The sequence below is a fragment of the Podarcis tiliguerta genome (assembly GCF_965153285.1).
Source record: "Podarcis tiliguerta genome assembly, chromosome: 3".
NCBI lineage: Eukaryota > Metazoa > Chordata > Lepidosauria > Squamata > Lacertidae > Podarcis > Podarcis tiliguerta.
This window is the reverse complement of record NC_139536.1, coordinates 51,315,496-51,328,817: the sequence shown is the minus strand read 5'-3', so window position 1 is coordinate 51,328,817 and position 13,322 is coordinate 51,315,496. Positions and strand designations below refer to the sequence as shown.

At 40.9% G+C, this 13,322-nt stretch overlaps 1 protein-coding gene across 4 annotated transcripts in view; it reads right to left on the bottom strand.

The window, feature by feature from the left end:
- PRKN (parkin RBR E3 ubiquitin protein ligase) overlaps positions 1-13,322 on the bottom strand; it is a 582,309-nt gene that overhangs the window by 80,191 nt on the left and 488,796 nt on the right. For all 4 annotated transcript variants that reach the window (XM_083434186.1, XM_083434187.1, XM_083434185.1 and 1 more), the window contains one exon: positions 2,397-2,458. In XM_083434186.1, coding sequence (XP_083290312.1) covers positions 2,397-2,458 — 62 coding nt within the window. The remainder of the gene's footprint in view (positions 1-2,396; positions 2,459-13,322) is intronic.

The window sequence follows — 13,322 nt, the reverse complement described above, 5'->3', positions numbered from 1 at the left end:
TCATGGGAACATTTGCTACATTTTTAATTTATACAACTCACTAAGAATATTTAAATCATATCTGCACAAAGCTTTGAGAATATATTCTGCCTTTATTGTTCACAAAAAGGAGATCCAAAGTCATTAAGTCCACTCAAAGGAACCAGATAAAGGAAGGAAAAAGAATGGAAAAGGAGTTTGGATATCAGAAACAGCACATCTTAAAAAGAATGGCATATCTCAAAGGCAAGGAAAACACATTTATTGCTCTTCTCCAAAAACATGGTGTCACTGTCCCAAATTACTTCAAGATGTAATCTAGATGATAATAAGGACCCCCATGCCCATAATGAAAGAAAACTCTCAGGAGTAGTGAACCTTTTTTGAGCCAAGAGCTACATTATCCCTCTGAAAAGCTGCTGTGAGTCACCTAGTAGTGGATGGGGCATCTCTCTCTCTCTCTCTCTCTCTCTCTCTCTCCCTCCCTCCCTCCCTCCCTCCCTCCTTCTTTCCTTCCCACCCTCTAACACACACAAACACACACACACTCCTGAAAATTGAAGCACATATTTCATTCCTCATAATACCACACAACTTCACTTTCCATTTTCTCCATAGACTTTCACAAAAAAGTTGGGCTCTCCAACATCCCTTATTTGCGCTGACTGTCCAAAAGGCAAACGTAGCTCAGTAATCCTAGCAGAATAACACAAATAAGGTCAATTCACAGTTGAACTTTGAGTCCTGCCTTAAAGCTGTTTAAGGCCTCAAACTTCAAAATGCAATTGCATGCTGAAGCTTGCAAGCATGCAATCGCAAAACAAATGACTACTTTTTGCATATTTGCAAAAACACATCTACCTCTGGGCTGAGACCTTTCCCCCACATGCTTTATTCTTCTTTTATCAGGTATACCTGCAGAGGAAAGAGGTACAACTATGCACAACATGAAAGTCCCTTCTCCTAACAACTGCTCTCCACTGAACAGCTGGTGGTTGGAAGGAAGCCCAGGGGCCAGATGAAATAGCATGTACTCTGATACTAATAATGTTCAGTGACCAAATAACTCATCCAAGAAATCATTATCATCGTGTGGGATAGTTTCTGCCTCACCTTTTGCATGCATGCAAGGGTTCAGCTGAGCAAGCACCTTCAGCAAGTCCCTTGGTTATGAACTCATTCACTTGGGAAGAACTTAGAAGCACGTTGCAAGCTTTGTTCTCTCCCAGGTTAGTCCACTTTCTTTCTTTTGGAAGAATGTAGATTCAAGAGCAGGGGCTACCACTGGCTTCCTGCTCCCAAAACACCACCTTGTAGATCTTCCGAACTAGGAGATACACACAACCTGTTTTCCTTCATGTTTGGTTCCTGACAAAGGACACACAGCTATTGTGTGTCAGGCAGGACAGTTAAGGATGGCTGTTACTCCGCCCCCCCCCCCGGGGTTTGCTATTAATTGGAGAGTACCTGTTCATGAGGTTTTTTTTCTTGAAAACTATTTTTGGAACCTCCTTTTGAATCTTTCTGCCAACTGGATGGATGCCTGTTTAATGCCCCATTTTTGTGAGCCCTGGTGTATTGGGTGTAAAATATTTTACTTCTTTATAAAGCAAAGAGTATGTGATTTAGTTTTGGCTAAGTCTTTTGTGGGGAACACATGTTAAAAGGTGGATGTGAGTGGATACAATTTAGGCCTCTCTGTCCAGGTTTTAAAACCCCTTGAGGCAACCAGATGTTTTGCAGCCATTCTGCAAAAGGAAGACAAAGGGATCAGTTAGATTTCCTAACATCTCTCCCCAAATCTCTCTCTCAATGCATAGATGCTATTCTCAATCATAAATTTAAGGTGGGCATGCATTCTGCAAGCCCAATCCTGAAAAAAGCAGTTCAGTTCCTTCCAAATGTGGACTGATTTTATAAAGGCATTCAAAGGGTACAGTATCTCACTTAATCAGCCTTTGCTGTGACACAGCCTGAAAGCTAACCTATAGTGAGGGCAGATAACCAGATTTTCAAAAACGGCAGAAATACAATCCTAAACCAAGCATAAGGAGATCACACCAAGCAAGAATATGTCTTCAGTTTAAGCAGACCTCATTCCCCTGTTTGTCTGTCTGCCATTTTACACTGCCTGTTTACTGCAGCAGCCCAGAGTTGAAAAACTGTGGCAGATAGCAGATGTACCAATTAATAACCTGTCAAGGCTGATGGATAGAATGAAAAAAGCCTCTTACACACAAACATATATACTGTGTGTGTGTGTGTGTGTGTGTGTGTGTTTGCGTGTGCCCCGTTCCAATTTCAGGGCGCAGAGAGGGTCATGAGACACATGGTGCTTCCCCAGAGAGAGACGAAGCTGTCTCATTAGCGTCTATCTTTCATGACACCATGACGCTGCCTTTCAGATGTTAACTCACCTGCTCCTCGCCCAGAATTCTGAAGTGATGCAGCTCTTTAATCAAGGAATCTGGACAGCCAGCTGCAGTAAAAGAACAGAGAGAAATACAGCTTAGAACTTATTTTCATGGGCTCTGGGAGTGTGATATACTGCGAGGAGACACAGAGATGTAGCATCAGAGATGGATACCCAGCTTAAGTAGCATCGTAAAATGTTATTGAAAACTGGAGTAGATATACAGTATTAGCCGACAATCCTGCTATACCATATTTCAGAACTTGCTAGGAATGCTTTGAAGGATTGTAGTCTTCATCTTTATAGTCTGGCCTTCTCTCCGTGGTATGATGAGAAAGCAAGAGATTAGCAAGGGAAAACTTTCTGTAGGGTATTATCTTTTTTAACAACAACAACAACCAGCAACGCGGCTTATGAATGAGAGGGACTCAGGTATAAACCTTATGGGAGCTTTGAGATGGTTAAGCTTGTTACTACCAATGAGGGCTTATCTTTAATAAGAAAATTCATTTGTTTTCTTTTTATTCACATCTGCTAGAGTTGGGTGAATGGGGATGGCGTTTGGCAACCCCTGGAAACACCCTTTTTCATCTCATGGGGCTGCTGCTTGTGGAAAGACCACGTGTATTCGTAGGGGCAGCGCCACACTTGGAGGCCCGTGGCATGGTCCCAACCCAACCAGGGCCCACCTTGTGGTGGCTGCAGTATGGCGTGGCATGCATTCTCTGCTCCTGCTGCTGCTTTGGCAATGGTGGTGCCACTCACTGCCCTCCATAGCATCACCAAGCACATGTCAGCAGTTAACAGGCAGCAGCACTGTTAAATGGGGGCTAAGCTTGACTCCCATCTATTGTGGCCACACCCCATCTCACAACCCAAAGTGCAATGCCCAGGGCACTACATTTTGACTGACTAATAATGGTAGGGGGCCGCCATGGATGAGTGCTGAGCTTGGCTCCCCTTAAAAAGTGCCCCACTACTGAAAAGCATCTGGGGGCCTGAAGGGCAGGGCAGGGCAGGGAATGGTGCCATCAGTGCCATGGGCACTCATAACCAGTGTCCAACAATATATTATCTACACACACACACAAACATAATTCATTTCTTTCCCGAAAAAATCAAGAGTGACCTATTTATATAGAGTGATAGCTCTTCAGGATTTGGGGGAATGGTTTACTCTCAGATTATAAATTTTGAAGGAAGTGCTAAAGATGTAACCACTCTGGAAAGTTAAAAGAAGAACACATTGTCATGAAATACTCTGCTTTTCCTAGGCACAGTCTACGTTTAAAGTTCTGTTTTCAAGTACCCTTACCTCCTGCCCAGCTTTTCCCATGAAAATTTGCTCTTTAAAGCTCAATCCAAGCAAATATTAATCTGCAGAAAACCCAAATTGACCTTTGTTCCAATTCAGCTTTTAAGAGCAAGTTTTCACAGGGAAAGCTTGGGACAAAACAACAAAACATTCAAACATGGAGCGTTAAAGCACGTATCTCTGCTAGGAAAGAGTAGGGCAAGAGGTTCAATGTTATACCAACTAAAGGTTAAATAAAAACCCTTTTGTTTCATGATGAACCATGAATGCCAAAGTTTAAGAGGGAAAATCTGCAGCCCCAGCACTCACATCCATTTTGCATGGACTGCACTAATGGTTAATTACCAGTCTTTCACATAAATTACTCTCTCTCTCTGTCTGTCTCTCATAGCCTCAATATAGCAACTCTCTCTTGTATTCTCCCTGTAAAGTATAACTTTACAAAAGGAGCCTGAGCTAGAAAGGAAAATACTCAAATATACATATTCAATAAAAAGAAAACTTGGTGGAACCAAAGGAAATGAGAAAGGGGAAAGAAGTGGATAAGTGTAATAGTAAATAGTAGCTAATCGTTTAAATAGTAGCTAAACAATTGTGTTATCCACACTTACGCTTCCTCCACTCTTTCTAGAGCTTTATCTAGAAAACAGGATATCTAAAGCTCAATTGCTGCAAACGGCAATCCATGGGTAACCTAAACTGACGTTTGCTCCAATTGAGTGCTAAAGAGTGAGTTTTCGTGGGGAAAACTCCAGGGCAAAAAGTCAACAATGCTCGGACACAAAGCTTTTAAGCATGGACCTGTGCCTGAAAAGAACAGGGCAAAAGCTAAGTGTGGGTAAGATCTCAGATTAGGTAGATCAAGAGACTAGAAAACATCAGTAAAAAGCTTTATTTTTTCTCCACTGCAGGTGATATGATCCCAACAAGATGAATTCTACCTAGATTTTCATTAGTGAAATAACTTATGCAAGGTTTTGTAGACTGTTACAACATCTAAAAGAGAACCAAAACAATTCCTGTAGTTTTACAGGGACTATTAACTCCGTGTTTTGCCCTTGATTTTTTATAACATGTTTTTCAATGGGCTATGAAGCCATTAGGTGTGTCTAGCAGTGACATGACCAAGGATACTCTGACCCTGGCTCCAGAATCCAAAAACCAAAAGTCTCTAAAAGTCCCACAACCTTGGCAGAAATCTATGCAGTCATAAGTGCTGTTAAAGCCCTACTGTTTCAGCAATTCTCTGGGATGAGGGAAGGACTGTTAAAAACTCTTTATCTCTCATGTATAGTTACACCCACAGGTACTTACTGTACATATAATGAATGAAAATAGCAGGCTGTGCAGATGACTAACAAATCATAGAGTGAAACCAAATGGACTTTTGTTTTTCTGGATCCTTTATTCCATCTAAATAATATATTTTCCTTTAAGATAAAATATATACTTTCCCATGCATTAATGCCATCATTATATTATCACCATAACAATATAGGAATTTACATAGTAATACATCCTTTCATGCTGATCAGGATAAAAAAGAAATTCATGGCTGTTTAGTAGCCCCCCCCTCCCCCGACTAGCAAGAAATCCCAGAATTAGTGAAATTGCAGATTCTAAAAACAACCGAACCCAATACTGGTTGATTCCTCTTTTTTTAATTTTAAGAGATACCAGCTTTGGGATTTACACAGAAATGAACTGAGATGATTTATATAAAGCATAGAAATAATGATTTGCAATGGAAACAAAGCTGGAAATATTGCGTTGACATCACAATAGCCTAATAAATACTGATTCAATCCTCCAGTCATTTTCAGATCTCTAAACTGTTGAAACTAATTAGAATACTGATGTAAATGAAAGACCTTTATCGTTCTTGAGTCCGATCCAGTGCAGAAGAATTGTACCTCCATGACACTCTAATTACTCTTGAGGTGTCAGGCAGTGTCAGACAGTGATGCCTAAAGATAGAGACTTCATTGTACGAGAGTTAATTAAATGCTTTGAGGTTTGTAGCAACCGTCTTGCTTCCACCACGTGAAAAACAAGAAGTTGGCTGAAGGGATCAGCTCACACATAGATAGAAACCTTATTGCTGATGGACAGCAGAAAGACAACGATAGTGCTATTTTTTATGATATTGCATTGTGTGAACTAAGCCCCAAAGTGATGCCTTTGTCTATAAAATGAGGTCTAGAAATGTTTAAGGGAGTACGTAAATTCAATACAAGGGGAGGAATTCAATGCTGTACTGATTGTTCCATCAGGAAAAGCATTTCTGCTTGCCAGACAGAACAACCCTTCCCTCATGCCCCTGTGTGCTGTTAGGAAGGTTCTCTGACCACTGCCCCCCTAGCCAATTTTGGAAGGGGCATGAGGGGAGGAAGTGGGGAAGCCTTGTTGCACAATCAGAAGTCCTTACACAGACTTCTGATGATGGGACTCATTAGTTGAATCCCACCCTTGGTATCTCCAGGTTGAACTAGGAGAAACCCAGGTTTGAAAGAGCCAGAAGAGTCATTGCCATTCAGAGAAAATGGTACTGAGCGAGACAGACTATTGACTCTGACTCAGTGCAAGTCAGTTTTCTGTTTTCCTAACAGCACATTCCAGCTACGCTAGGAGTGTCTCTCAAGCAGAAAACAGGAGCCAACCAAGACGGAAACAGAAGTGCCTGAACAGCTGAATTCAAAGAGTTTGCATTCAGGTGCATTTCCTTCTCCTAGAGCTTTGTCTTTCACATTTAAAGGAACAATTCTAACACTTCCCAGGGAGTCGCAGCACTGAACGGAACAGCAAAACCATCCCCGCATCCAAAGCTGTGCCATTGGATATACATGCAGTGATATGGGTGGTATCTTCATTGTGTTATCCCAGTGATGGCCAAACTTGGCCCTCCTGCTGTTTTGGGACTCCATTTCTCATCATCCCTGACCACTGGTTCTCTTAGCTAGTGATGATGGGAGTTGTAGTCCCCAAAATATACAAGTCATATACAAGGCATGCAAGTCTTTCCATGGCACAGTATTGCACTAAACAGAAGCAGCTTCTATCCCACTGTGTGTATTAATGCACAAAGCCTTCAGACTGAAATCATAAGCAAACCTAGGGAATAAGGCTCATTGGACACCATGAAACTTACTTTTTAGTAAACGTGCACAGGGTTATTCTAATAAGCAAATTGTTCTCATAATTTTGACAGCATTTAAGTAATTCAAAGAGTTTTGGAGTCCTTGTGGGTTCCCTTCCATGAACATTATTCCTGTGGAGTAAGTCTATATCATGCCCATTGTGTTGATGGGTATTTTGAGACTTACCCAAAGCCTCCCAGTGTTCCCATGATGCATTTTTTTTTTTTTTAAATCCTAGGCTCAAATCTGCAACTCAAAGCTCAGGTCCTGCTTGTCAGTTTCCCAAAGGCATCTGAAAAGAGAATGTGTGAGTACACAATGCTGGGCTGGAAGGTCCTTTGGTTTGATCCAGCAGGGCTCGTGTCTCGGAAGCTACTGGTCTACGCTGACTCTCCACTTTCTAGGAGGCCAACCTAAAAGTCTCTTAGGAAAGATTTGTGGCAACTTGATTTTAACTGTCCTGTCTCTTCACAGCTTACACATCACAAGCAAAAGGAGTGCAATTTGTGCACACATCTAATGTGCTTGCACAGGAACTGCCAAGAGAGCCTCGCAAGAGACTGGAATAGATAAAACAAATGACATGAAATGCATTACTGGCAATGTACACAGTGTGTCAGCTGCAATGGGGAAAATTCTGCTGGACTGATTATCTGCAACTCTGGCCTCCGCAAGCAGAAGCGCTTTTCATTTTAATGCATGCTTTAAAGCTAAATTACTCAAAGTAAATGAACCGCTATAGCTATTTGCTTCAAACATACTTCCTGGCTAATCTTTATGGCAGAAAATAGCAGCAGGGGAAAAAATTCTGCATTCTAGAGAGATTTTTTTTAAAAAAATCTATACACGTATTCAAAGCACAGGGCTTTATTGTAATCTCAGTTTTGGCCAAATTAAAGGAATTTTATGGTGCCAGGAGCTGTTACTTTTGACAATTTAATTGATATTTTAAAACTCTGCTGTATGATAGACTATCCAAATAAGCTCAGGGCTGAGATGTTTCCAAAACCAATTCCAAGCCTGTCTAGTAAGATTGGTAGTGCAAGATTTTTAGATTAGCTACTAGGGGCCACTTGTCACTTTACATGCTAAACCTGGTTACTGCACATACAGTGGTGTTTTGAATAGTGCTTCCCACAACTAAGTAGTATAGTAAAGTGTAGATGATGTTTTTAAGCACCCATGTAGACACGTTGGGGACCATAAAGTATGAAGCTACCATGATACTCCTTTTCTCAAGTTGTGGGACTGATGTCTAATTTTGGAGTAAAATGTGGTGAATTATTTGTGGATTTAATAGACTGAGCTTCTGAAAAAGGCAAGGCAATGAGAAACAACATGTATCTCACTTTTGAAAATCTTGGCCAATTCATGATTATATGTTTGAGAAAACCCCACCTTTTTGTGCTTAGAAATCTATGGAAACAGGATATAACAAATTTTAATTTAACCATCTCACAAGCTGAATGGGACTGGATGTTTGAGAACATCCCAGCAGCATTATTAAGTGCTGATCTAAAAGAAAGAAACAGATAAAGATCATATTTCATTGGTACCTAACTGAAAAAATTATAGACAAGACATGCAGTGCTGGAGATGCAAAACAACCAACCAACCAACAACAACAACAACAACCCAAAGGCAGATTTTATGCATATGAAAATAAAATAATTTTGGACCACAATTCTGAATATAATACAGGAAATGTGACCATACTGACAACAGCAAAACTTTGTATGGAAACTCCCAACCTACCCTGCAGCAGCAGTAGAATGGCTGAAGAAAATGGGGGAGATTGCTCTGTTGAGAAGGCTGACATATAATAGAAAAGCACTGAAAACCTTGATTCATGACTCAGAAGGTCCTGAGAACAAGTGGTATTCAAGCAAATGGGAGCATACTCTGACCCTAGAGGAAGGGAAACTAATGATGGAGTACTTATTCCTCAAAAGTTACCCTGACTTATTGTTGCCTTCAATCTTTGTAATACTATGATCACTTCCTAATGTGGCAGTGGGGACTTTTCAACCCGAGGGCCATATTCCTTGTGAGCACCTTTCCAGGATCCACATCCCAGGGGTGGTTAAGTGGGTAGGGACAGAGATAAAAGTGCACACAAGAGTAAACACAACTCTGGCCTTTGTAGAGTAGGCTACGTTACGGCCACACCAAAGTCAGCGGTTTCTACAATCACACATGTTGTATCTCTCCATCCTCCAAGCAAGAGGCATGGCCACATTTTAAGGACACATTCCAGCCAGATTCAAGCACCCAAGGAGGGTACAGAGCAGAGCTGGTGATGGGTTTGACCTAGGGAAGGTCCTAAGACAGGCATAGGCAAACTTGGCCCTTCAGATGTTTTGGGACTGCAACTCCCATCATCCCTAGCTAACAGGACCAGTGGTCAGGGATGATGGGAGTGGTAGCCCCAAAACATCTGGAGGGCCGAGTTTGCCTATGCCTGTCCTAAGAGCTAGACAGAGAATTCTGGAGGGCCACCTTAGTCACTGGGCCTGAGGTTTCCCACCCGTGCTAATGGATAGGACCTGTGAAACTATTAGATTTCGTTGGACTACAACTTCCATCATTGGACATGTTGATTGTGGTTGATGGGAAATGTAGTCTAACAACATCTGGGGAGTACCACATTGGCTACATTTGACTTTAGCCCTCCTTTGCTGCCTGGAAGCCACCATAGAGCTTCTGTTAGTGCAGGCGACTTCTGGACCACTGCTCAGCATTCTGCTCTCTGACTGTTGACACTGCTGGACAGCTCCTCACCTTTCTCTGATAGGAATACTTCTCCTTCACTACAGAAATCACAGTCTTGGGTTCTACAAGCCATGTAATTTATATTTACTAAATCTGGTTGAACATTGCTGTTTGCATCTTGTGGCTGAATGCACAACAGACTTAGAAAACAAAGTAATATCAAACAGGATTTTATTATATTTTTTAAACTACAAGAGTATCTGTAACCATCTTCCTCTAGTCCATATCCTCTCTTTATTGGCACTGTGTCCATAAATATTGCAGTGGAAACCTCATGGCATGAATAAGGGTGAAAGGCTTTTTGCACGGTTGGCATACTAGATATTTAGCACAATCAACCCAGTTCATGAAAAGGTTTTTCTTCTTCATCTTTTATTCAAAACGTAGTTGGAATTTCCAAAGCAAGCTCTGCTCTTGGATTTCTACCTTCATGCTGGCACTGGTGTTTGATGATTATCGGTCCTTTTCAGAAAGCAAGAGCGAGGTCAGGAGTTTTCAGCATGTGGTGAAGAACAATCCTAAGAAGGGAAGTTGTCTTCTAAAAAAACCAAACAACCAACCAACTGTAGCTGAATAAAAGTCATCATGGAGCAAAAACAGCTGACTAAGAATTCTGTTTCCAACTTACTGGAGGTTACAATGACTGCTAGAATGAACAGGTAAAAGGCAAAAAGGACAGTCGTTTTTGAAAGAGCAATGAAACTGATGTAGGATACTTTTTAACCAAATAGCCTATAGAAAAATAATGTCTGGCCTCAGGTTAAAGTGATTTGGAGATGAAAAATATTTAATCACCTCTCCAAACTCTGTTTTCAACTGGAAAATCAAAACATTTGTGAGCTCTATTAGCTTACTATCACCAGAAACATTATTGTTGGCAGGAAGTGGCAAACAGCAGGAATAAGCTCCAGAACTCTAAAGTAGGTTTTGAGGTTGCTTTGGGTCCTAGATCCAAACTCCTTAGCCAAAACTCAAAACACACGTTTACTATGGAACATAATGATAAGTGATTTTCAGTGATCCAAAAGCAGCAATGTTCACAGTTGCTACTTCATTTTGAGGAAGGGCTATAGCTCATTGCTAGAGCCTATGTGTGCAGAAAGCCCTATATTCAACCTCTGGCATCTCCAGGTGAAGCTGGGAGAGTCCCTTGCCTGAAACCATGGGAGAGTCACTGTAGATGATACCAGGCTAGATAGACCAAATCTTCTGACTCAGTAGAAGGCGGCTGCCTTGTTGTTGGCCTCTGTCTGTCTTGAGAGACAATGGAGTGTGCCCCCAGGGGTGAAGACAAACCACTGGAGAATCACAGCGCCTGCTGTGGCTGCAGAGACCGGCAACTCATGACTGTTGCCCCCCTTTGTTTATCTGCATTAGCAGCTATGTTCCACTTATTTTGCTAAGATACGTATTAAAAGGAGCTAAGGAGTACACTTCATCATGTGCAGTTCTTTTGAGTCACATTTGTGAATCCAGCATTAGCCTTTCAATGGGAGTTAGAACAAATATTTAGACTGCTACACAAATGCCTCAGACTTAAATGATTCTAGGCTACAAATAAATAGCTCACAAACACACATTCAGCCAAGAGAGACTTATTTTAAAAAACCCCAAAACAAAACAAAAAATAGAACATTGATATTATGCACACAATTAATTAAATATTTGGACAAGAGACAATGGATTGCTCCTTTCAAAATCAAAGCAATGCCCTATAGATGACCAGCCTTATTTTCATGCATCTGATCTCCTGCTTAACTGACAACATACATTTCCTTTTCTCGCCCTCACCGCCAATATCCGTAATCACATCCTCTCCTCCTCTGTGCTCTGTGATAGAACCTGGCACTCTTTCCCTCTTCTGCAAAATGAGGACAATTTTGCATTTCACCTTAATCAGATCAAATTAGGACAGGTGGTAACCCTGCAGGCAACATAATTATGAAAAATGCCAGCATTCAATGCACACTGTCCTTCCACAACCTCCCAATCTAATAGGACATCACAGTACATTTTAAACTGACAGTTTGGAATTGAAACGCACTGGAGGAGAATATTCCGCCTTCCTTTACACCAATATAAAACTGAAAAAGTGTCAATGATGTCACTGAACTTATCCTTACAGGCTTGATCTTGAGTGCACATGAGATTTAAAAAACAGCAACGGAATGTAACCTGCTTCCATGCAAAATATAATAACAGATGAAATAACATTGTATATGACATGTCATTGTGCTTCTTACATTACGAGCAATGACTAATACTCTGCTGATGAAAATCCTGGAAGGCATAATTAGTGAAGATGGTGAATGTAGCTTGCTTATCAAAGAGACAAAAAAATTAAAAAGGTCACCCACTGGTGTTTCCCAGGGTAGAAACTTGCACTGCAGTCCATAATAGATTGCTTCAGAGTAAGCAGGTTGTGCATTGTTGATGGAGACTGTAATCAGCAACAGAACTTACAATGAGAATAGGGGATTTGGATTGCAAACCACAATGATTTTCCTCATCCAGCCCCAATAGGTTGTGATCTTGTTGAACAGCAGACTTTCAATGAGAAGGTAGGTTAACCGCTTTGACACATGCTGAAAATCGGACCTAAGTATCAACTGCATCATTTGGATAACAAATGAAGCTTAATTTAGGATTCTTTTCCTTAGAACAACAAATAATATACTTGGACAACAAATAATATACAAAACACCCTGAAAAATAAAGGCAATATATATCACAAAGAGAAAATTTTTCAGTGTCTCAGAATTACAGTCTTACTCCATGGAAACAAATTAAGCAGCCCAAACTTGACTGCTGGGATCACATTATTAGTTATGTAATGGTATTTCAGAAAGAATGTATTGCTTCAGCTCTGTCAGTGAATGTCAAAGGATTTCTTTATGGCACAAAATTTACTCTTTCCATAGGAAATAAACAAAACACTTTATTATCTGGTCTTATCCAGTGTTAGTCATCCTGAGAGTAAACCCACTTAAATCAATGGGTGTCTTTTGATTTCAGTAGGTCTACTGTGTATAATTTAGCTAAATATCACCCATAATTAGGATGAAAACGCAATCGTTATAGCTCAATTTGTGATAGTGAATTCCATAGTTCAACTATGTGCTGCATGAATAGGTACTTTATTTCACCGCTCCTGAATCTTCCAACATTCAGCTTCATTGTATGGTCCCAGATTCTAGAATTATGAGAGGGTGAAAAACTCCCCCTATTCACTTTCTCCACGCCATGCAAAATCTTACACACGTCAATCACATTCTCCCTTAGTTGTCTGTTTTCTAAACTAAAGAGCCCCACATTTAACTGTTCCTCAAAGGGGAGCTGCTTCAGCCTCTTAATAATTTTGGTTGTCCACATATAGAGGGTAACTATACTCGGAGGGCCACAGGCTCTGCACCCCTGTCATATTAGAATCACCTGCAGCAATCTCTCATTATGTGAAAATACCAGCCCATGCCTTCTTCCAATGCTTTATCCAGAACAGCTGTTGTCCTCGTTTTTCTTCCAACATTTGATAGGCAGTTACTTGGTGAACTAGCTCTAAAGATATGTGAAGCTGTAATGTGTATTAAAAATGTGTGTGTGTGTGTGTGTGTGTGTGTGTGTGTTTTAAAGCATACCCAGAGCAACCTTCTGTGCCAGGTCAGTTTGATAGATCCATTCTCGTTGGTCACATGCCAGCTGCAGCATC